General features: G+C 53.9%; 1 protein-coding gene across 1 annotated transcript in view; it reads right to left on the bottom strand.

Annotated features, from left to right (window-relative positions):
* The window catches only part of NINL (ninein like), a 60,076-nt gene that overhangs the window by 23,238 nt on the left and 11,849 nt on the right, over positions 1-24,989 (bottom strand). The window contains exons 3-12 of the mRNA XM_068987607.1: positions 18,809-18,981; positions 18,259-18,325; positions 15,428-15,618; positions 14,651-14,803; positions 13,037-13,204; positions 11,384-11,520; positions 10,027-10,167; positions 4,759-4,933; positions 4,017-4,127; positions 3,101-3,181 (exon numbers count right to left, since the gene is read on the bottom strand). Of these exons, the coding sequence (XP_068843708.1) occupies positions 3,101-3,181; positions 4,017-4,127; positions 4,759-4,933; positions 10,027-10,167; positions 11,384-11,520; positions 13,037-13,204; positions 14,651-14,803; positions 15,428-15,618; positions 18,259-18,325; positions 18,809-18,981 (1,397 nt within the window). The remainder of the gene's footprint in view (positions 1-3,100; positions 3,182-4,016; positions 4,128-4,758; positions 4,934-10,026; positions 10,168-11,383; positions 11,521-13,036; positions 13,205-14,650; positions 14,804-15,427; positions 15,619-18,258; positions 18,326-18,808; positions 18,982-24,989) is intronic.

Genomic DNA, 24,989 nt, shown 5'->3' with positions numbered 1-24,989 from the left:
AGTGAAAGTGAGAAATGGAGAAAATACAGAGACCTTTTAACACCTGAAACCACAAGAGATTTGGGGAGCATGCTCGTAAGGGGTAGGGGAGATTCGGGGGACATGAGGCTTAAGAGGAAGGGCCTCTGGGACCTTCCTGGTGGTCCAGCGGTTAGGACTGAGTGCTTTCCCTGCAGGGGACGTGGGTTTGCTCCCTGGTTAGGGAGCTAAGACCCTGCAAGCTGCACAGCACAGAGGGAAAAATACAAGAGGAAGGGTCTCGTTTGTAACAAGCATCATTTATCCACCCAAAGAATAAAATAGAACTCAACAAGCCCACCTGGTCACCTGGCTTTCACAGGCCAGGCAGGGCAGCATTCACAGTCCGCTCTCCCAGGTGGTCCCACGGCCTGGGCGCCACGCTCGCCCATGACGGTGGGTCCACGTGCTCCTCCCCCTGCCTCGGGCGGGCCGTGGGCACCCTACCTGGAGGACGCCACATGCGATGCCGCTTCCAGCCGGCTCCTCCCCCAGGGACCCAGGCTCTGGGGTCAAAGCCAGGCATACCCTTAAGGCCCCACCTCCCGCTCTGATTTTCCTTTTTGGGGGGCTGCGCCAGGTGGCCTGCAGGATCTTAGTTCCCCAACCAGGGATCACACCCGTGCCCCCTGCATCGGGGCTGGAGTCTTAACCACTGGGCCACCAGGGCAGGCCCTCCTCTCTGATTTCTTAATCTGAGTTTCCTCTCCAGGCAGGTCTTGTCAGTTCTTTCTTATCTCCCTGGTGGCCGGTGCCTGGCCTGTGTCCACACCCGCCCTGGGAGGAGGAGCCTCTAATTGGCGACTCTACGCCACGTGGGAGACGGGACAGGCCCTGCTGATCTTAGAGGAAGCACATGTTTACTAGGACCACTGTACCTCCTTCAGAAACTCTGAGCAAATACGCAGTCTCCCCAGAGCGAGCACCTCTGTCCCAGGGGAAAGGGCAAGGCCAGGAAGCGAGAGCTGCAGGGAGGCCTGTGGGGCGGCGGGCGTGTGCGCGCCCGGCCCCCCGCCCCGCAACGACACCACACAGGCCACCGAGCAGCTCTGACGTGGTCAGTCTGGATCGAGGTGTGCAGCATAAACTCTACAATGATCTTAAAGACCAGGCTCCCAAAGAGGGATGCAAAATAGCTCACTTAAAATGTGATTATATTGATTACATGCTGAAATGATGACACTGTGAAAGTAATGGAGTAAATAAAATGTTATAAAATTAACGTCCCCCATTCCTTTTTGCCTTTTTTTTTCCTTTTACCTTTTTTAACGTGACCACTGGAAACCTTGGAAGTACACACAGGACTGCTATTTCTACTGAGCAGCGTTGATATGGCAGGAAACACAGACAGAATCATTTCTACCCAATGCCCTGCCCCTTCAGTGGCTCCTTCTGCCCCTCAGACCGCTACTGTAAGAGCATGTACATGCTCCACAAATTCAGCAGAGCCAGAAAACAGGCCCTTAAGGAATGATGCTAGGCAGACTGCTCTGTTCTAAGCGCCTAAGGATGACATGCACCGTCCTGGGTCCCAGCCTGTCCATCCAGGGTGCGTCCAGCAGGGCTGGGAAGCCATGTGCCTGCTTTTGTGTGGGTTGCACGTGAATTTGGGCTGCCTGTGGATGCTGAAGGCAGTCACAGGGTGCTGCCCCGAGAGCCGGGAAAGGCAGCAAGCCCACTGCACACAGTGAAGCCCTAGGTCTGAGGGCTCTGGAACCTTCGAGGCTTCTCTTCGCATTAGCGTTAGCAGGAGAGGTGAGCTCAGCAAGAAAGCAGGAGAGGGTGGGTTTCAACAGCAGCTCGGAAAGCACTGGAGAGGAAGGGGGGCCAGCCACACCGAGTCAGCACACACAGAGGGGCTGGCTGCCCAGACATTTGCAACTTCGTGTATTAGAAATTATTAAAAAAAAATTTTTTTTAACGTTCTCAATGCTAGTTTGGAACAGCCAAAAATATCCTCCCAAAAGAGGGAAGATCTCTGAATAAGTAGCACCAAAATGTAAAAATTTTTTTGCCAAAATTTCAAGAATCAAAAGTGAAATGAGTAGCAACAGTTAGGTGACAGTCATGTTGAAAAAAAACAAAGGGGGTTACACCTGTATGAAAAAATTCAGGTGCACTAAAGCAACGTATTAACTGCTGGTTAGTCATAGGTGCTCAAAGTGGGGGAGAAAACACAGCAGGAAGGAGAGTTCCTCCCAGAAAGTTAACCACAAAACCCACACACCACGCGGTCTCTGAGAAGGGCTACACAGGTGACCCATACACAGGACTGCAGGGGCACCGGGATTCGGGGTGTGGCAGGCAGGAGGCAGGGGTCACGTCACACTGCAGACCAGCACGGGCTCACCTTTATCCTCTGGTGTGGCCAAAGCATTACGTGCAGAGAGACAGTTCTTACATTAATCGGGAGGGAAACCATTAAGAAGCAAGTGAATACTACACCCTTGACTACAAACAATCATGTTTTATCTGATTGTCTTGGACAATCTTGAGGGAGTAACGGTGTGATCTGTTTCCCAGCAGTGACTGTTCACCACCTGCACCCTGCTCTGCATGGTGGCAATGCCAGCTGAGTGGGCTCACTTGTAGGTTTGGCCCAGAAAATGCATACACTCAACCACAGGAAACAAGATGAAGCCCTACATGGTGCCTGGACACACACGGGGGCCTTGGGACTGGGGTGAGCAGCCTGTGTGGGGCTGGGCACAGGTGCTGGGCAGGCCAAGTCCCAGCTGCCTCCTTGCAGAACATGAGGCTCGGGAAACTCCCCAGCAGTCCAGCATTGAGGACTCCATGCTTTCACTGCCGAGAGTGTGAGTTCTATCCCTGGTCAGGAAACTGCGATCCCACAAGCCATGCAACACAGCCAAAAAAATTTGAAAAAACAAAAACATGAGGCTCAGAAGACCTCAGCTGAAGAAGGAAGCCCACGTCGGAAGCTACGCCCGCCCAGCTCATGTAGGGATGCTCCTGTGGACCCGGGCTGGGCCAGCCCCAACGTGAAGGCCAGGAGGTGGGAGGGGCCACCCAGTCCTGAGCAGACAGCGCCTGACTTTCCCTCAGGCAAGGGGCCACTTACCCGGCACTTAAGCTCGTATTCCTTCAGGATCTCTGAGAATCGCTCTTCCTGGGCTAGGAGTTCTGTGCTCTGAGGCTCCAGCTGAAAGCCAGATGCAAGCAGTAAAATGAGGGCCAGGATCTCAGGCCAGGTAGAGGGTGGGCTGCCACCCCCTCGTACTGCCGCAGTACACTCAGCATCTGCAGGCGCAGCCACCTGTCCCTCCTCTTCCTCCCCGCCCTTCGTTTACAAGGTCTCGGGGCAGAAGGATGTTCGGAATTTCAGGAAGGTGGTCATGCTCCCACCTGGACCCTGGGCTGCCTTCTTGCCTCAGCCACCTGGGAGGCCCCTTGCACGGACCCTGCACCTCCCTCCCTTCCCCTCCTCCCCTCAAAATGACAGAAAGGGCCAGGTCTGTAAGCGCTCCTCACCCCAGCACTGGGGTCTGTGCAGAAGTTGCTGACTGGTCCAGGCCTCGTCACCAGAAGGTCAAAATGCAGGGCATCACTGGGGTGTCACCTGCACCCCTGTACTGCCTGAAGGGGAGGGAAATACAGGCAAAGTAGCCTTAATGATTTCCTCTCCATCACAGAATTTTAGGTTTCCCAGGTGGCACTAGCGCTGAAGAACCCGCCTGCCAACGTAGGAGACGCAAGAGATGCAGGTTCAATCCCCGGATCGGGAAGATCCCCTGGAGCAGGAAATGGCACCCACGCCAGTATTCTTTCCTGGAAAATTCCATGGACGGAGGAGCCTGGCGGGCTACAGCCCATGGGGTCACAACGATTCAGACCCGACTGGGTGACTGAGCAGCACGTGGAATTTTAGCAGAAAAACCCAATTCCGTCTCCTGTGTATTCTCCATCAAGACCCTGACGCCCTTTACCAGCACCCACAGGTGCGTCTCTGCGGACTCACACTCAGCAAGAGGACTTGCCTGGTCCTTCAACACAAACTCCAGGTCATTCTGCAGCTTCAGGACTAGCTTCTCTGAGTCTGAGAGCTTCTCCACGACTTCAATCATCTCCTTCTGCAATCGACTATTTTCCTATGAGACACAGGTCAGTGTTAGGACGGATTTGAAGCTGCACCGCAACAGCCCAGGAGTCCACCGGAAGGAAGGCGGTGTCCGGAGACACAGGATACGATCAGAAGGCAGGCCTGGCTTCTCCTCTGGGGGACGGAGGCAGGGCAGGTGTGGAGGAACCCACAGTCAGGGAAGAGGAAGGAGGTGGGGCCGGGGCCACCTCACTGGAAGCAAAGGCAGGCGGGGAGCAGGTCCGGGACGCTCTCCACAGCCAGGACGAGCGCCCCGAGCAGGTCACACACCAGGGCTGTGGGCGGGTGACACTTCTGTCTTTGGTCTAGTGCTCTGGTCCCAGGGAGGCGGCAGCCGCCGACCCAGAGCCGAGAGCGAGAGCCCCGACGAACACACGGCTGCAGAGGAGGCCTGGGTCTCTCCTGGAGAAGCCAGGACGCTTCCGCTTAGGCTGAGAAATGGGCTCTCTCGGTGGCTGCAGAAAACGTTCCTTAGCATCAAGGCCCCAGGGCCGCGGGGAGGGTTCAGTCCTGGCCCAGGAAGGTGTGGGTGTGGAGGAGGGACCCCCGGACAATGCAGCCTCCCTCTTTTTGGGTGGGGGGCCCTGAGGAGGCATCCCACAGCACCCTGCTCCCCCTACCTTCAGGGCCAGGGTCAGCTTCTCGCGGAGGCCGGTTTCCTCCGCCTGCAGGCGCCGCAAGTTCTCCTCCAGCCCGGCCCTCTGCCGCCGGGCCTGCTCCCAGAACAGCTCGCGTTCCACCTCCACCTCGGATCGCAGGAGGCTCAGCCTCCCCCGGTAGCCCTGCTCCAGACGTCTGCAAGGCACACGGCACGCAGTGCATTGGGCTCCTGGGGGGCGCCATCTCGGCCTCTCCCTCCCCAGGGTCTCCCGTCAGCACACTTGGCCTCGGCATTGGGGACTCGTTTGTTCCCGCCTGATAGACGGGGGAGCTACAGTGTTGTGGGGCAGCGCAGGCCTCATGAACTGTGCCCCCTCAGGGCTGGCAGAGGTGACCCCACACAGACAAGGGAGCCAGTGGGTCCCTTGGCACATGGGGCAAGCTGGCAGGTGACCTCTGGGTGGGTCTCTGGCACCCCTTGGCCATTCAACCTTCTCCATGTCATCAAAAAATGCACCGGTAAATAAAGGCAGCATCAGGGCCCTTGCTGACTGAAGACGCAGAGAAGTCAGCCTCCACCACAAGCCTTGGAATACCACCACACAGCAAATCCCAAGGCAGACAGAGGATGGGGCGGGGCCCTTCTCCTCAGACTCTGCAGTGATTTTTTCCAACAACCATTTCTATCAGCAGGGAAAACAGTGAAAAACCTTAGCTTTATCACTAAAGCTAGTGGAGCTTTGCTATTTAAAATCCTGAAAGATGATGTTGTTAAAGTGCTGTACTCAATATGCCAGCAAATCTGGAAAACTCAGCAATGGCCACAGGACTGAAAAAGGTCAGTTTCCATTTCAATCCCAAAGGAAGGAAATGCCAAAAAATGTTCAAACTACTGCACAGTTGCACTTATTCCACATTAGCAAGGTAATGCTCAAAATCCTTCAAGCTAGGCTTCAACAGTACATAAACCAAGAATTTCCAGATGTACAAACTGGATTGAGAAAAGGCAGAGGACCTAGAGATCAAATTGCCAACATCTACCGGATCACAGAAAAAGCAACAAAGTGCAGAAAAACATCTACTTCTGTTTCATCGTCTACATTAAAGTGTTTGACTATGTGGATCACAATAAACTGCGGAAAATTCTCCAAGAGATGGGAATATCAGACCACCTACCTGCCTCCTGAGAAACCTGTATGTGGGTCAAGAAGCAACAGAACTGGACATGGAACAATGGACTAGTTCAAAACTGGGAAAGGAGCACAGCAAGGCTGTATATTGTCACCTTGCTTATTTAACTTAAATAGAGAGTACATCATGCAAAATGCCAAGAAAATGTCAACAATCTCAGATATACAGATGATACCACTCTAATGGCAGAAAGCAAAGAGGAACTAAAGAGCCTCTTGAAGAGGGTGAAAGAGGAGAGTGAAAAAGTTGGCTTGAAACTCAACATTCAAAAATCTAAGGTCACAGCATCCAGTCCCATCACTTCATAGCAAATAGAAGGAGAAAAAGTGGAAGCACTGACAGATTTTATTTTCCTGTGTTCCAATCCCAAAGAATGTTCAAACTACCACACAACTGCATTCATTTCACCTGCTGGCAAAGTAATGCTCAAAATAATTCAAGCCAGGCTTCAACAGTATGTGAACCAAGAACTTCCAGACGTACAAGCTGGATTTAGAAAAGGCAGAGGAACCAGGGATCAAATTGCCAACAGCCACTGGGTCACAGAAAAAGCTAGAGAATTCCACAAAAAAACAAACTCCTGCTTCAATGACTACACTAAAGCCTCTGACTGTGTAGACCACAACAAACTCTTAAAGAGATGGGAATATCAGACCACCTTACCTGCCTCCTGTGAAACCTGAATGCAGGTCAAGAAGCAAAAGTGAGAACTAGACAGAATACAACAGACTGGTTTACAACTGGGAAAGGAGTGCTCAACGCAGCGCCGGGAGCCAGCATGGGAGACCCCACCCAGGACAAGGCCATGAGGAGAGGCCTGACGGGCAAGCGAGTCAGGCGTCAGGGCTTCCCCCTGGGTTTTCCTGAACATCTACCCCCCAAAGCCAGAGCCTGCCTGCCTTACTGTACTGTGCTTTCCACTCTTGGGCCTCTAAAAGGAATTAACTTAGGGCTCCAGTTAACAGTCTCCTGCATATAAAAAGAAGGTCTCGGCTTAAAGGTCTGCCCGGACTTTTACATTGTGGATTGTTTACAGCCCCCAACCATGAGAGGCACGAAGCTCAAAACATCTTAAAGATATAGAGCCTTTTAGAGTTAAGAATTAGATTGGTGAAGAGTTTGTTGAGTTAACGTTTGCCGCCAGGCCTCCATATCTTTTATCTTTTAGGCACCTGGGAGGATATTAATCAAGGTAAACGGGATACAGAAATAGAAATATAGTAGTTTTGATGTTAACAATACAGACTTTTGAGTTAATTAATTTTCTGTTATAAATCACTGTACTCCTTTTCCCTTGTTATAAATTGTTGTATCCTTGCTATGTAAGAGTGTAACTTTATTTAGTGCTTTCTGAGGGTGGCACCAGACTTTGGGGAGAATAACATTATTACCCTTATCAGAAAAGGGCTGTAAAATGCTAATTGGCCTTCTGGCCAGAAGATGATGTAAATCACCTAAGACTTATGTATACAACTAGGTATGCAGAGAGAAAGCCTGGTCTCGATAAGAGTCAGGGCAGTTGACACTGCATAATTTTGTATTATCCATTGATCTCTATGTACAATCAAAAGTATAAAAAGCCTTCTGAACAATAAAGGATGGACCAGTTTCTTGGACTAGTCTCTCGAACTAGTTTCTTGGAAATCTGGCTCCCCCCATGTCTCTCTCTCTCTTTCTCCCTCTCCCTCACTCTCCTTTTCAGGCTGAATTCCCATCTGGAGCGGGGAGGCTCGCCATGTCTACTTACTTGCCCCGGCTTCCAAGAACCATGAGAGAGGGAGCCCAAGGCGGGGCACCCTCCGATATTCAAACAGGCGCTGGTGGCCTAACGTAGATGCTGCAAATCTCTTGTCCTGAGGTTTTATTAGCTTTCCCCATAAACCAAGTTATTCAGCCTCTTTTCTCCACTAAATTTTCCTACTACACTATTCTTTCCTAATCTCTCTTTTATATTTCTAAATAAATAAGTTTTTCCTCACCACGCCGTCCCCACTTCGAATTACCCTGGATCCACCGGGGCTGGACGCCAGCAACGCAGTATATTGTCACCCTGCTTGTTTAACTTATATAGAGAGTGCATCATGAGAAATGCTAGGCTGGATGAAGCACAAGCTGGAATCAAGATTGCTGGGAGAAGTATCAATAACCTCAGATGTGGATGGTAATCACCCTTAAGGCAGAAAGTGAAGAAGAACTAAAGAGCCTCTTGATGAAAGTGAAAGAGGACAGTGAAAAAGCTGGCTTAAAACTCAACATTCAGAAAACTAAAATCATGGCATCTGGTCCCATCACTTCATGGCAAACAGATAGGGCAACAATGGAAACAGTGACAGACTTTATTTTCTTGGGCTCCAAAATCACTGCAGATGGTGATTGCAGCCATGAAATTAAATGATGCTTGATCCTTATAAGAAAAACTATGACCAACCTAGACAACATATTAAAAAGCAGAGATATCACTTTGCCGACAAAGGTCCATCTAGTCAAAGCTATGTTTATTCCAGTAGCAATGCATGGATGTGAGATTTGGACCATAAAGAAAGCTGAGCACCGAAGAAGTGATGCTTTTGAATTGTGGTGTTGGAGACGACTCTTGAGAGTCCCTTGGACTGCAAGGAGATCAAACCATCATAAAGGAAATTAGTCCTGAATATTCATAGGAAGGATCGATGCTGAAGCTTGGCCACCTGATGCAAAGAGCTGACTGGAAAAGACCCTGATGCTGGGAAAGACTGAAGGCAGAACGAGAAGGGGACCACAGAGGACAAGATGGTTGGATGGCATCACTGACTCATGGATGTGAGTTTGAGCAGGCTCTGGGAGATGGTGGAGGACAGGGAATCCTTGTGCCCTGCAGTCCATGGGGTTGCAAAGAGTTGGACACGACTGAGTGACTGAACAACATCACTAAAACAGTTGCTTAACAGGATTCTCAAACCCAGTATATCTAGAGTGAAGCTGAGTGGAAACTCTTATTTCGGCAGCGCCTGGCTGGGTCCACAATCAATTGACTGTGGTTGAAACCAGAAACGATTGGCTCGGCTTCCCTCAGACTCACCACAGAGCTTTGGGGCACAAGGGCAGCTGTCACTCAGGGAAACAGTTTGATGAGCGTGATTAACCTCAGAGCCTGCAGATCTTGGGGAGAGTTTTACAAACGTGATCATATCACTCCCCTCTTTAAAGGGGAAAGGTGCAGCAACATACGGCAGAGCCTCCCGACGGGAGCTCAGGAAGGATATGCAACATTACAGCAGCGACACGTCTCTGAAAGCGACCACGTGCACAGGAAGAAGCGAGGGACACGTGAAAAAAGTCAGGAGCGACAACCTCTGTGGACGTGAAATGTTTGCTTTTATTTTTCGAGTGTGTATTTTCCAAGTTTTCTACAATGAACATGTATCCCTTAATACTGTTCTGTTAGAGTAACCTAACACAACTGCAAACGCTATTTCTAAAAATGTACCAGTGATACCGTGTTACTCATGGAGCAAAATCCAAACACTCACATGGCCCTTGATGCTTTGTGTCCCCCAACCAGATTCTTGGATGGAGATGAGTCTCTGGTTCTCTGACTCAGAGAGAACTTCACCAAGTCCTTTCAGGGTGGTCAGGAGAATCAGGTCAACCAGGCTGCTGCTGCTAAGTCACTTCAGTCATGTCTGACTCTGTGCGACCCCATAGATGGTAGCCCACCAGGCTCCCCCGTCTCTGGGATTCTCCAGGCAAGAACACTGGAGTGGGTTGCTGCCCCCCAGTGGGGAGCCCTATGAGCCCTATGTGCGCCAGGAGCCCCATGGGACCTGGCACCTCCCCTGTCTGGGATGGAGCCAAACGCAGCCATAGCAAAGAACCGCAGGGAGGCAGGTAACACATTGAGAGAGAGAGGGAAAGGCTTTCACAAAGGTCAGAAATGCTTTCCTCTGTTCTGTCTGCCACCAGCCGGGCTGACTCTGCAGGAGTCTGCTCAGCCCATTACATGGGTGATGCCTGGTCTGCGGGATCCCTGCTGCGGGCTCAGGTGAGACAGCAGGGCCTCAGCTGGTAGCAGCCTGTGTCCACCATCCACCCTGGCCCAGGACCCCAGCAGGACCCACCTGACCTTCTCCTCCGCGAGCTGCTCCAGGGCAGAGTGTAGGTCGTCCGTCTCCTTCACAAACTCCAGGTTCCTCTGCTCAGCTTTCTCCAGGTCTTGCCTTGCCTTATCTCGCTCCCTGGCCATCTGCTCCACCTGCTCCCTGCAGAAAGGAAGGAGGGATCACTGGGGACACTGCTCTGGGCCTAGTGAGCCGGTCTGAAGGAACAAACTCAGCTGGCCTTAGAGTGCTGACCAGTGGCCAGCACTGGGCTCTGACCCACCTTCTGTGCATGTGTGCCGAATCGCTCCAGTCATGTCCAACTCTATGCAATCCTATGGACTGTAGCCCTCCAGGCTCCTCTGTCCATGGGATTCTCCAGGCAAGAATACTAGAGTAGGCTGTCATGCCCTCCTCCAGGGGATCTTCCTGACACAAGGATGGAACTCGCATCTCTCACGCCTCTTGCATTGGCAAGCGGGTTGCACTAGCATTGGCAAGTGGGTTCTTTATGACTAGCGTCACCTGGGAAGCCTGACCTTGCTCCTACCAGGATGGTTTCTGGAGTTATTGAGTCTGTTTCACAGAAGTACATACAGCAAGAAGCCAACTGGTTTGCAATGGCGTTTCTAGCAGGTTTCTGAACCAAGAGGTTCGAGCCTGGGGCAAGCAGTGTTCACCCCTCCATACGGCCTTAGAAGAGGTGGGAAATTATCCACGCTCCCCCTTGCCTGCAGCTGGGCCTCAGGCCCCAGAGATCCCCAGCACCTAACCTGGGACTGGACACATGAAGGGGATAAGGCTGGCTACCCATTATCCTGCCTGGTCACAGCCTTGCCACCTGTAGCCTGGTACCTAAGTGCCAGGGAGTTGCCCAGAGCAGAGGAGAGTCCTGTCTCTGTCCTGTCACCCCAGGCCCTGCCTGAGGCTCAGTGCACCGGCTACCCTGGTGCCTGTTTCTCCCACTGGAGAGGCACCAAGCTTGTCTCCCTTCCTCATCCTCCCAAAGCAGTCTTCCTTTGGGCCCCTCTGCAGAGTTGCCTGACGTCAGAGGTCTCATCTGTCGGTACCTAATGAGATGCAAAGTCGTGGGGATGGAGACTGCAATTACTGCCAACCTTTTCTGTAGCTTCAGAGTATCAATAAAAATACACTAACAATCTCTGTGCCAACGGGCTCAGTAGACGGATGGTCTGAATATCCAGCTCAACTGGAGCCAAACCCAATTAAAAAGGAACGCATTCTGGGCCCAATCTCCATGCCATGCTTTGTGACCATGCTGGAAGCACCCTTTCTCCTCCCGCAGGCTGCCCGTGTCCTGGGCGAGGAGGCCAGCCTGGCCAGTGGCACCCCACGCCTCCCCCAGTGCGGCTCTTACTGGCAGAAGCTCAGCTCCTGGCGGTAGCAGGCCAAGGCTGCCTGCTGGGCGGCCCCGCCCACCATCATGAGCTCGTTCTCCAGGGCCCAGGTCAGCTCCAAAAGGTTCACCTTCTCGTCCACACTGAAGTCAAGGCTCTGAAAACAGAAAGGACCATCAGGCAGGCAGGATGAGTGGGTCTTCAGACATTTGCTGGCTCCCACAGGCCCAGACCTCACTGTCCCAGTACCACCCTTTTCTGTCTGCAAAGTCTCCACCTCTTGAATGGAGCCTCTCCCCTGCTCCCATCCCTCTGGGGTACCTCTCCCCAGGTCCCTGTCAACACTGATGTCGCCCTCCCACTGTCAACATACAGCTCCTCCCCTCACTGTCCCTGCCTCGGAGGAGGGCATGACCCAGGCTGGAGAGTCCCCCTTCTTGGACAAAGAGACAGACACAGAAGGGGGCATATGCAAGCAGAGGACTTTGGGGATTGATAGGGAGGCTGGAGAAGGGCTTCTCCTCTGTCAAAGCAAGTGGTGTATAGACCACGGGGTCCTGGGGAGCCGTGCAAGGGTGCAAGACCTGAAGCCAAGACCCAGAGGCCAGGAGAGTCCTGACAACCCCCAGAGCTGGGACCCCCCCAAGCCTAAACTTCCTCCTTCTTCCCCAGATGGTCACAAAGATCCCTGATGTCCTCCTCTTGCCAAGTGTGAGTTGAGTTCTTGCCATTTCAGACACAAAGAATCCTTAATATTTCTCTAAACAGCACGGACAGACATAGGAACAATGTGGGTTCTGTTGGTGGAAACGATTGATAGAGCGATGAGCCACAGCCAAGCATTTCTGAGAGTCACAGCCATTCCCCCTCGGGATTGGGGAAGGTAAAGTTAAAAGAACAGGAAAACTGTGCTTTCTGTATTTTACCACAATAAGAAAAAGAGTAGGCTGGGAACGCCCGCACACCTGCCAGCGGCCTAGTGATAACACGTGCTGTGGCAGCTCTCTCAGTGACTGGTGCTTGTGACTACAAGTTGCAGACACACGGCTGGGGCAGGCACATGGGAGGCCCCACGGGGAAGCCCTTGCTGTAAAGCGGGAGCGGGGACTTGAATCTCCACGCTTCTCCACGGCCCTGAGGACTTCTGGGAGAAAAATGACAGGATGCTAAAGCGTGCGGAGCGACCGGGAAGCTGCCGCCATGACTTGCTGAGAGCACGCTTCTCAGCAATGAAATCACGGTGGGAGCAGAGGATGAAGAGGTCTGGGCAGCAGCTTCCAGATTAGAAAAACTGCGCGACACGTGTGGGCGGCCCCTCCTGGTGTCCACGCCCACGTGCTGCAGTCACTCAGATGCCCTCCCGTCCTCCAGGACCCAGGATCCGCTCGGAGGCCGACATGCACTGTGGGGTGAGTCTGAGATACTGAAACCTACCCTCTAGAGGATTTGTTTCAGGCTGTGGGCTTTCTCTGCTGTTTACTTCTTATGTTTCTAAGTTAGGAGGTCCTACATATCGGTATCAAAAAATAAAGCAAGAAGTGAGGATGACGGGCCCTCCCTCCATGGGGCCTGTGTCTGCGAGGTTCTCTGTCCAGCCTCCCTCATGGGCAGTGGCTCCCCCAGTCCCCCCGCCCAGACGCCTCTGCTGGGGCAGCCACGTGACCGGCCCACACCTGCAAGACCTCCCTGCCATTGGGAACGCCCTCCTGGGCCCACAAGGAGATGATCTGCTCCGGGAAGGCGAAGCCGCTGCCGTCATCCACACTGCAGAAGAGGCGGGGGCCCGAGCACACGGACACGAGGGACGACGTGGTGGTCTGGCCAACACTCTCCTCCGGGACCTGCACACGGGGACCAGCGCTGTGAGGACCGCGGGCCTCCCCACACACCTTCCGTGACCTCACCACCTGTGCTCGGCGGGCGCGGCCTCCCCGATTCCTGCTGTATGGAACAGGATGCCCAGAGGTCCTGCGGGAACTCCAGGCTCCGCAGAGGCGACCCGAGCCCAGGGCTCAGGGCCGTCTGCGTGAGGCCATGCAGGGGGATGCCCCAGCACCTGCAGGGCCCCCCGAGGTAACTTCTCTCTGATCAAGGTGGCTTGCCGCCTGTCCTCCCAGAGGAAGAGCCTGGGAAGGCACACTCCAGCCAAGGGAGACCCAGTCTATGCAGAGAAACCCAAGATGGGCTTCAGAAGAGGCGGAGCGGCCCAAGCAGAGGGCACGTGTCCTCAGGATTCAGGGCTGGAGACAAGGGCAGAAAAATTCCTCAGCCGGAAAGCTGACAGGTGAGGCTGAAGTGCAGCCAGGAAGCTGTGCTTCCGCCCCAGGGAGGGCCCTTGGGACACGCATTTGCTGTTGGGACCAAAACAAGGAGGAGCAGCAGCCCCCTCCTCTCTGAGGTGGGTGTCCCCAGACCACCAGACCCAGGGGCTCCCCTGATGGAGCAGGAGAAGCTCGGTCTGCTGCGCGAGGCCCCACACCCGCAGCCCGGCCACACCGGTGTCCACATGCACAGGACATGGCCCTGGCGCCACGTCAGTGCTTCCTGGGCAGGAACGAGGGGCCGAGGCCCCTGGGAGGAGCCCTCCTCCTTGGGCTGTGGGCCCCATGCAGTCCCTGCCCTCAGGTGGTCGGGCACTGTCCTCACTAACCCAACTCCTTCCCGTCTCAGTGGCTTCGGGGCAGAAACCTGATCTTCGGACACGCCCAGCCCAGCAGAGAACAAGGCCACTGTTCCTGCACTGCTGCCCTAAAACTACAGGATCAACCATGCTGCCAAAGAGGTGGCAGCAAGACTCCCCAGGACAACCATGCCCTGCGGTGGGAGAAGGAGCCCTGACCACCCCGAGACAGAGATGAACCAAACGCACTGGCCAGTATCACAGTGTAAATAAAGTCTGCTAGACTCCAGCTGGCCTCGTGCAGGATGGAAAATAGGAAGAACACAGCTCCAGGAGAGCCTGGAGGGCTAGTCCCAGGGAAGGCACGGCCCTGATAGTGACTCTGTCCCCCGGGGAGGAGGAACCGGGTGCTGTTGGTGGAACGCAGTGTACCCCAGGGAATCCACATAAAATCCCTATGAGGTGCGTCCACTTTACAGATGAGGAACCTGAGGCTCAGAGAAGGCGAGCAGCTCACCACTGGCGCATAGGCAGGCAGAAGCGATGTCAGGTCAGGTCATTCCAACCACCTCCTGGGCACCCACTCTGGGGACCAGGCAGAGAGATCAGGCCTTCAGGAGAGTGATGCAGTCACCCTGGGCTTCAAGAGTTAATTGTCCCACCTTACCTGGTAATGAGGCCAGGACCCGCTGGGTTTGACAAGCGGGGCCAGTTCCAGCGGTCGAGGGGACCCATGATTGAACAGGCCAAGCTGTAGCTCCTCCAGACTCACTCTACCATCCCCATCTTGGTCCAGCTTGTTGAACAGGTCTTCAAGTTCCTAAAGAAAAGCGCCTCAGGCATCTGCTCAGAGGCTGCTCCCAAGCAGCCTTGAATGCCCCGCCCAGGCCCAGCCCCCACCCCACCAAGCAGGCGGCTTGCTATCCAAGCACTGGCTTCCTGGCTGGGCCTTGTGAAATCCATGCCTGGTCAGTTTCCACCCAGCTGAGCATCCCGCATCTCCCAAACACCCACCCCGTCTGCTGTGAGGGAGTCTGCTGGACGGTGGGACATGTATGTGTGGGACATGCATGTACGGAATCCCAGCGGTTCTGAGTCAGCAAGGTGGGGCCCATCCCATCACACTGCCCCCTCCTCCCTGGGTCCTGAATGAGGCAAGGGCTGAACACAGCTGCTGGGGTCACAGCCAGATGCTATGGACACCACCTTTGGGCTGGGCCGTAGGCCTAGGGAGACCAGAGAGGGGAGAGAGCTCCAGGCAGAGGAGCATCCTGCGTGAAGGTGGCCCGAGACGGACCCTCAGCACAAGCCCTGGGAGTCAGCACAGGATTTCAGGCCAGACAGTGATGACTGAGTGTGTGTCTGAGGGTGAAGGGGTTTTCCAGGCCCGGCACCAACCACAAAGACCCAGCCCTTTGGGGTGGTCCATCCCAGCCCCTCTCACCTCCTTCGCCAGGCCCTGGAGCCCGATGCTCTGGCAGACCAGGGCCAGCTCCTCCTCTGTGAGGTAGCCGCTGCTGCCCACACCCAGCTCTTCCCAGAGGCCCCAGACCCGGCTCTCAGGGGTGTCGAAGGAGTGGCCGTGGGGCTTCCGGGGGCTCCCGAAGACCTCAGAACCCCAGGCTGGGAGCTGGCCTGAAGCAGGGGAGACACACCAAGGCGGTACTTTACTCTGAAGTCAGATGGACTGACAGATGGGCAGAGGAACACATGTGAGTGTCAAGCTTCCGATGGTGGCTACACGGGGCTCACTGTGCAATTCTTCCAACTTAATTCTATGCCACATTTCACAATAAAAGGGGGACTCTGCTGCACGTGGGGAAGGCATTTTCTGAAGGGAGCCTACAGAAGCCGTAGCACTTGGAGCATACCTGCAAGCTTTGCACTTAGAATAAAAAGGCCAGGTTTAAAAAATTAACGTCTAGAAGGTCTTCAAACCTGCCCAAAGCAAACAGCACAGTCCAGCAAAGGCCAATGACCCTGTCCCTTGGGCAGCCTCTCGCCCTGGCTTCCTCTACCCCTGTTTGTTCTTGCCCACGTATTTTTTATTTCTGTAATATTTAATTGGCTGCTCTGGGTCTTGGTTGCTGCACGTGAGATCTTTTTAGTTGTGGCATGCAAACTCTTAGTTACAGCATGGGATCTCTAGTTCTCAGACAAGGGATGGAACCCGGGCCCCCTGCAATGGGAGTGTGGAGTCCTAGACAATAAATCACCACAGAGGTCCCTGGCCCAAGAATCTGAAGGCAAATCCCAGCTGCCGTGTTCTCACCCCTGAGTGTTTCGTGTGCACTCCTGACCCCAGTGCGACGATGGCCCTCCACCCAACGACGTCCCAGTTCTCTCCCAAGTCTCCTGACGGCTAATTTCTTCAACTCAGCATCAACCCAGAATCCTCCCTGTGTGTGTGGCTACTCCCCCAGAGCCGCTGGGTCACCTCCCACCCGCCCCCCAGTCCCCGGCCTCCTGCCCTCCATCCTTAACATCGCCTGTAAACCGGAACTTAGCACCAAAGGCTAGTTTGGATGCAGGCTGAGTGTTTTCTTTTTTCTTTTTTTTTCCCCAGCAAAAATGCCCCAAGGTGGGCTGTTTTCCATACCACCTCACATCAGGAGCCACAGGGGTCTTTGAGATGCAGACTCAGCAGCGAGTCCGGGTGACAGCCGGCCAGGTTTCATAGCCTTTCTACGTTAGCCAGGTGGCTTACTGAGGTTTCTGAAGCTTTGCCAGAGAAACACCCTTTGGGAGAGGACAGACCTTGGGGTGCCCACAAAGAGCTCTCTTTAGATAAGCAAGGCTTCAAAGCACAGCTCCTTCCACGCCCAGACTGCACCACCCTGCCCGACACAGGACGAGGGTCACCTGCACCTGACCAGACCCCGGCTCCCGGTCAGTGGTCTGGAGCTCTCCAGAGAGGAGTCATCTTGGCCTTTACTGTGGTAACCCAGCTAATAATCAGAAAGTCCTTTCCTGAGGAAAGCTAGGCCTCCATGCTCAGGGATGATGCTGTATATCGCGTTGAGGAAAACACAAGGAAAGGGCCACTTCCAAGACCCCTTCCAGCGGAAAACATCTGAAAATTCTACGGAAAAATGGAAAAACAGGGACTTCTCTGATGGTCCCGTGGTTAAGAATCCACCTTGCGATGCAGGGGACTCGGGTTCGATCCTTGGTCAGGGAACTCGGATCCCACGTGCCACAGAGCAACTAAGCCTGTGCCCTCAACTAGACAGAAACCTGTGCACCGGAAGAAAGGTCCCAAATGACGTATGAAGCTCCTGCATGCTGCCACTGAGACCTGACACAGCCAAATAAATACATTTTAAATTAAGAAAAATAAATCAGTAAAGGCAGGAACCAAAAAAGGGGGAAAGCAGATCTGACACCAGGGGGTGTTCTCAGGGCTGGCAGAGAAGGTAAGTAAGGCCTGTGAGGTCTGACGTTGTGTTGGTGCACGAGTGCCAGTTCTAACCTGGATGGAAAGAAGAACCCAACCTGTCTCTGGGCAGAGAGCCCAAAATCACTCTGAATAACCTCCCTGGAGCCCTTCCTCTCGTCCCCTAGATTTACTCTGAGTCCAGGGGATGGAGGACGTGATTTTTGGACACAAAGAGGTCCATCTGCTTCATCCAGTAGCGCAGACACTTGGTTCACTCGCCTGACGTCCCCACGCTCAGCGCTGAGCCAGCAACAGCCTTGGCCCCAGAGGACCACACTGGACGGTGCTCAGCACCAGCACAGACCTCTCACTCAGGAGAAGCTCCAGGTCAGTTCTGGTCTCCCGCTGGAGCCATAGTCCTGCACATTCTGCCCTGTGACACACGCTGGTGAGAGGCGTCCTTAAGGAACCCGCACACCCACATGCTGATGCACCCAGCTTTTCTAAGCACACCTGTGACTGCCTTCCGGGTGCTTCGCCAGGTTCCCAGCACCAGAGCCACGTCTCACCCTCCACCTGGGGCACATGCAGGGCCTCTGGTGAGTGGGGAGGCTGCTGGCCCAGGCCCGGCACCTCAGGAAGGAGGCCCCTGGCCCATGCCTGCCGGTCGGGAGGATCACTGTGACCCTAACTAACTAGCTGCTCTCTTAGCCAGTGGCTCCTGCCCAAGGGTCTGACCTCAAGAATTCCAGAGCTGGGACCTCCCCAGGAGAAGGGCACCCCAGAGAGACCACCCACACTGGGCACCTCCCAGGAAGTTCTCTTTTGCTGGCAGCCTGCTGCCTGACAGCCCAGCACTGACCAAAGGGGGCATTCACCACAAAGCCAGGCTTTACCTTGGGCTTCAAACAATTCATTCTGAGGCTCCTTTGCACTGTCAGCTTCTTCATCAGACTTGAGACTCTGTGGAAAAACAGAAAGAAAAGGACGTCAGCCACGATTAACCCACACAGGTGGATCTGCCCCGTGGATAGACTTTCTGACATGAAGGCCTGAAGGCTCCTGCAGTGGACAGATCAAGGAGTCTCAGTGGGGGTCCCAGAGGCATCCATCACGAGCCCGCCAAGTCGTACAGGGTGAGCCTTGGTCCGAGTGCTGGATGCGGGTGACCGTGGCTATGGCACAGCTGCCCTTTCTACCCTCAGCCAATTAACTTTCCCCTCCACCTGCAGGGCCAGGGGGTGGTGGTGGTGCATAGGGGATGCTCCAAGGCCCCCGTTTCTGAAGGATGCTCTGTGGCCAGAGCTGCCCTGCAGACAGTGAGACCCATAGACACCTTAAAACCAAATGTAGGTCCCCAAATAGCCCCTCTTCCAGCGATGAGATGCCTTCTCCCATCCTCCTGCGTCATGTCATGTGAGCCAAGGGGGGGGGGGGTCCACCCACCTCCACGCTTTCCAGGGACGCGGAGCGGCGGAGCTGGCTCCTCGCACTGGGTCTGGCCGGCTGCTCCTGTAAACCTGGGGCTCCACCTGCAGTGCCACAGGGCTCGGGCTGGCTCCGACGGCCGTACCACTTAGAGCCGCTCACGTACTTTGGGGGCACAGCCCGGGAGGCAACTGGAAAGAAAATGGGAGGCGTGTGGGGCTCTTTAAAACAGACTCTGGGCCCACTTGTGCTTACGAAGCTGCAGATTCGGAGGTGTGATGTGGCTCTTGGGGACAGACAGAGACAATGCCAGAACACAGGGAGTGGCCAACGTGAGGCTGGGGCTGAGACAGCTAGGCTGGGAGACAGGACTTTCCATCCTAAATACTCAGTGTTTCCAAGCAAAATATGCTTTTGTTATGTGATAGAAAACTAATTTTAAAATCTAGCTTTTTACATAAAGAGGAGATGGGACTTTCCATCCTAAACTCTCACTGTTTCCAAGCAAAATATGCTTTTGTTATGTGATGGAAAACTTAAAAATCTAGCTTTTTACACAAAGAAATAACCTTCCAATAATCCAAGTGCTCTAGAGACCAGAAGGTCATTTCCCACCCACCTGACCCCACCTCAATACAGCACCCCACCTGGACAGGACACAGAAGCAAAGACCTCAGCACAGCCAGGAAGGCTCAGACTCCGCTTGAGTCTAAAGTCCAGGGCAGAGGCAGGTGTGGACTTCAGCGAGGGATTCATGAGGCTCCCTTAAGCCCTAATACACCCCTGCACTTCCGTCTTCCCTCCTTACCCGCCCACATCTGCGGAGCAATGGGGATTCCGCAGGCGGAGAAGAAATGACACTGCCTCTGCAGGACGCTGCGTGGCCAGAGAGACTGGGGAGTGGGGGTGCGGCCTGGGCTGTGACCAGGAGAGAACACAGGTTCAAAAGGAAGGAACTAGAAGGGGCCAGTGGGAGAGAAAGGCATAGGGTCCCAGGAAGCAAGGCCAGGCCAGGGAAACAGACCGTTTCACATGGGTGGGTCATGCTCCCAGGGACCAAGTACCACCTCCCTTCTCTCCCCCTCACCTGAAACTGGCCCGTAGCCCCTGACCTTGGGAGCATCAGAGGAGGAGGCTGGGTCCAACTGGGCCTTCAGAAGAAACAGTGAAGCCAGCGACCCACAGAAACTGAGGACAAGGCAGGAGTCTGGGGCGGAAGATGCTGAGTTCCATGTGACAGAGGACATCGAGGGCAGGCTGACCATGGTCCTGGGCCCTGTGAGGTTATCATGGGCAGGGTCTGGCCCTGTAAATCTCCTCATGTGGGAACTCCCGGGACTGCTGGAGAGGAGGGGGTGTTCCCACTGACAGGGAGGAAATTGGAGGCTTGAGCACCCCATGCAGGGAGCGGAGGCCTGCATGCAGGCTCCGTACCTGCTCTGCTTTCTGTCTACACACAGGCTGTGGTGGTTGCTGAGTGGGGAGCAGCGGGAAGAGAAAGGCCATGTCAGGTGGGGTGGGCAGCAGGGACACACTCGGGAAACCAGGCACGCCTGAGAGCACGCGGACCCCTGCCTGGGGCTCCGCACTCACCGCTCACCGGAGGTTGTGAGCCAGCACCGCACCGGCGCCCTTGGCCTGCCGGCTTCTGCCTCTCCCCTCCTGAGATCCCCCAGTCTGCTTCCGGAGACCCACCTGCCCTTGATGTGGTCTCCCCTTTCTTCATTGTTTCGGCTGCTCACCACTTTCCTCAGAGCAATGAGACGCCCAGAAATCACACACATTAGAACCGGTTCATAAATGTTCTCTGAAAGTGTCACCTCCTCCCTCCACCAGGGGAAATGCGTCTCCAGGAACATGTCCACGTGGCAAATCAGGCCAGGAGGGGGCAGCGTCTCACCACCCAGAGAGCACAGAGCTGTGGCCTCTCAGTGGGAAGCTCTGGGGGTCTCGGCCAGTCCCCACCCACCGCCCAGACGGCCGGCAGACCACAAGGTCAGCCACGCCCTGCGCCTCCTGTGTGCGCCTATTTATTCATAAGAGCAGAATGCCAAACTCTGCAAGTTAAAAATACACTGGTTTAGGATCTCCCTGGTGGTCCAGTGGTTAGGAATCTGCACTGCCAATGCTGGGGGCAAAGGTTCAATCCCCAGTCAGGGAACTAATATCTCAGCATGCTGAGTGGCACAGCCAAAAGATTAAACAAGCAAAAAAAAAACAACAACAACAAAAATATTTTGGTTATGTGTTCTGTGATGGCCTTCACTGAATGAGCAGAACTACTGAGAAGCAGAATGTTCTTCAAAACCCCAGGCATTTGGCCCCACGGTGCCACGCACATTCCTGGAGCATCAAAGCACATGTTTTCAATCATGTAGCCTGAGTTGGTGGGAAGGACCAGCAGGCAGATTAGAAAGCCGGAGAGAGGGATGCTGTGGACTGGCCGGGGAAGCAGGGATGAAGCCCACGAGGGAGACCGGGAGGGTGGCCCTCCTGGGAAGCACACCGCCCACGACGGCGGGGGCAGGGCTCGCCGGGCTCTCCCAACAGGGGCCGCCCGTGTGCACCAGCCCTGGCCGAGCCACCTCAGGCAGGCCTGCGACTGCCCCACCGACTGACTGGTAACTGAGGAAAGCTCTGAAAATTGAAAGAGAAAAACAACACAAAACAAAACCGGGCTTGGTACAGAAAGGCTCCAGTCACCAAGAGGACACCAATTGCCAACTCACAGGAGTTTCAGCACAGAAAAGGGAGCGATGGCACGGGCGTGACCTTTCTCAGGCACCTTCATGCCCAGGGTCACACGATCACACCCCAAGTCAGGAAACGCAAGTGGCCTTCTTCCCACCTCATGAAGAGAAACGTGAGACAAAGCTATCAACCACCAGACCCTTCAGGTCCCTGGGCAGCCGCCAACAAGCTGGCTCCTCCCCCTCGTTAAACTTCTCCCCCGGTCAGACTCCACCCCCTGATCAGACTCCACCCCATCAAGCTCCTCCCCTGGCCAGACTCCTCCCCCAGCCAGACTCCGCCCCCTTATCAGACTCCTCCCCTGTTAGGCTCCTCTCCCCCAGGTCACGGCTCCCACATGGCTCCAGCAGGAGGCGGTGGGACACCAACCGATTTCAGCCCCAGGGGAGGCTGCAAGTGCTTCCCCAAGGGCCTAGCTCCAGACTAGAAAACCTCAACTGAGTAATGGGTACGATCAGCCACAGGATTTGGGGGGGTGGGGGTGGGCTGGGGGGGTGGGGGTGGGCTGGGGGGGTTCACTGGAATCTACATGAAAGGTACATAACCCCCAAACCTCCCAATGAAACCCTCTGCCCCAGTCATACACCTGCCCCCGACCAAGGCCCCACCCGGGGTGTGGGAGCAGACCAGAGGCCTGTGTGGGGCAGACACCTCAAATCCCTGCCCCGTTGGGGAGGGAGGGACCTGCCGGCCACTGCAATCGCCCTCCCAGCACTCCTCAGATGCAGCCCCGACCGGTCATCCGGCCAGAGCACGGCAGGCTCCGCCAGCCAAAGGGTTGGCCCATCTTCTAAGGAGCACGTCGGCCATCACCTTCCCACTGGACCCACGGTCCATACCTCCAAGCGGGCCTCCCTCTAGAATTCTCCCTCCACCTCCTGACCAGTTTCAAAGCCCCTCTTCACTTGTTTTGATATATTACTTTGTTCCACTGGCCCCACTGGAAACCAGGATTCTAACAAGTCCAAGGAGCACAGAGTACTATTGTCTGAGACATAAGACCGGCGGAGGGCTGCCTCAGCGGGCGGCATACTGCTTGCTCCACAAGGCTCCCAGCCTGGCCAGCACCTTACACCTGCACTGCGCTTTTGATGATCAAATTCTTTCACTCCTCCACACACTCTTTATCCTGTTCACACCCTTTGCTGTAAGGACAGCACTTGATATTACTTGACATTTGTGAGACTGTGACTTATAGTAAGTATGAATTTGGTATTCCTCCCATCCCTTGCACAGCTTCTAAAATCCTCGGAATTTCCTAAGTGATGAGAGCAACCACACCCAACTTTATGCTGATGAAGTGACTTTGAGAACCACATCTTGAGATGGGCTGGTGGCCAGGGAAATCAAGGATGTGATCAGAGGTTGGAACTTTCAGCCTTACCCCTGACCTACCCCTGGAGGTCAGAGGCTGGATGTTGAGTTCAATCACTGATGCCCCAACACTGCATCAGTCATGATTGTGTAATGTAGCCTCCAAAAACCCCAAAAGGACGGGATTCAGAGAGTTTCTGGCTTGGTGAACACAGGGAGACTGGGGAAGAGTGAGGCCTGGAGAGGGCGTGGGGGTGCTGGGCTTCTTCCCGCCAGCCCATGCATCACTCACCCTGAATTATATTCTTTTGTAATAAACAGCTGATCCAGTAATGGGTTTCCCTGCATTCCATGACCTGCTCTAGCAAATTAACTAAACCTAATGAGGCCTGAAAACGAAGATCATGGCATCCGGTCCTATCACTCCATGGGAAATAGATGGAGAAACAGTGGAAACAGTGTCAGACTTTATTTTTGGGGGGCTCCAAAATCACTGCAGATAGTGATTGCAGCAGTGAAATTAAAAGACACCTACTCCTTGGAAGAAAAGTTATGACCAACCTAGATACTATATTCAAGAGCAGAGACATTATTCTGCTGACGAAGGTCCGTTTGATCAAGGCTATGGTTTTTCCTATGGTCATGTATGGCTGTGAGAGTTGGACTGTGAAGAAGGCTGAGCACCGAAAAACTGATGCTTTTGAACTGTGGTGTTGGAGAAGACTCTTGAGAGTCCCTTGGACTGCAAGGAGATCCAACCAGTCCATTCTGAAGGAGATCAACCCTGGGATTTCTTTGGAGGGAATGATGCTAAAGCTGAAACTCCAGTACTTTGGCCACCTCATGTGAAGAGTTGACTCAATGGAAAAGACTTTGATGCTGCGAGGGATTGGGGGCAGGAGGAGAAGGGAACAACCAAGGACGAGATGGCTGGATGGCATCACGGACTCGATGGACACGAGTCTGAGTGAACTCTGGGAGATGGTGATGGACAGGGAGGCCTGGTGTGCTGCGATTCATGGGGTTGCAAAGAGTCGGACATGACTGAGTGACTGAACTGAACTGAACTGAAGGAGGCCTGATGTTCAAGCTGGTTTTAGAAAAGGCAGAGGAACCAGAGATCAAATTGCCAACATCCGCTGGATCATGGAAAAAGCAACAGAGTTCCAGAAAAACATCTATTTCTGCTTTATTGACTATGCCAAAGCCTTTGACTGTGTGGATCACAATCAACTGTGGAAAATTCTGAAAGAGATGGGAATACCAGAACAACTAACCTGCTTCTTGAGAAATCTGTATGCAGGTCAGGAAGCAACAGTTAGAACTGGACGTGGAACAACAGACTGGTTCCAAATAGGAAAAGGAGTACGTCAAGGCTGTATATTGTCACCCTGCTTATTTAACTTATATGCAGAGTATATCATGAGAAACGCTGGACTGGAAGAAACACAAGCTGGAATCAAGATTGCCAGAAGAAATATCAATAACCTCTGATATGCAGATGACACCACCCTTATGGCAGAAAGTAAAGAGGAGCTAAAAAGCCTCTTGATGAAAGTAAAGTGGAGCGTGAAAAAGTTGGCTTAAAGCTCAACATTCAGAAAACAAAGATCATGGCATCCGGTCCCATCACTTCACGGGAAATAGATGGGGAAACAGTGGAAACAGTGTCAGACTTTATGTTTTGGGGCTTGAAAATCACTGCAGATGGTGACTGCAGCCATGAAATTAAAAGACACTTACTCCTTGGAAGAAAAGTTATGACCAACCTAGATAGTATATTCAAAAGCAGAGACATTACTTTGCCGACTAAGGTCCATCTAGTCAAGGCTATGGTTTTTCCTGTAGTCATGTATGGATGTGAGAGTTGGACTGTGAAGAAGGCAGAGTGCCGAAAAATTGATGCTTTTGAACTATGGTGTTGGAGAAGACTCTTGAGAGTCCCTTGGACTGCAAGGAGATCCAACCAGTCCATTCTGGATTTCTTTGGAAGGAATGATGCTAAAGCTGAAACTCCAGTACTTTGGCCACCTCATGAGAATAGTAGACTCACTGGAAAAGACTCTGATGCTGGGAGGGATTGGGGACAGGAGGAGAAGGGGATGACCGAGGGAGGATGAGATGGCTGGGTGGC

Source organism: Capricornis sumatraensis, chromosome 15 (genome assembly GCF_032405125.1).
Source record: "Capricornis sumatraensis isolate serow.1 chromosome 15, serow.2, whole genome shotgun sequence".
In the NCBI taxonomy this organism is placed as follows: Eukaryota; Metazoa; Chordata; class Mammalia; order Artiodactyla; family Bovidae; genus Capricornis; species Capricornis sumatraensis.
The sequence above is the reverse complement of the archived record's forward strand: the minus strand, read 5'-3'. Positions and strand labels throughout refer to the sequence as shown.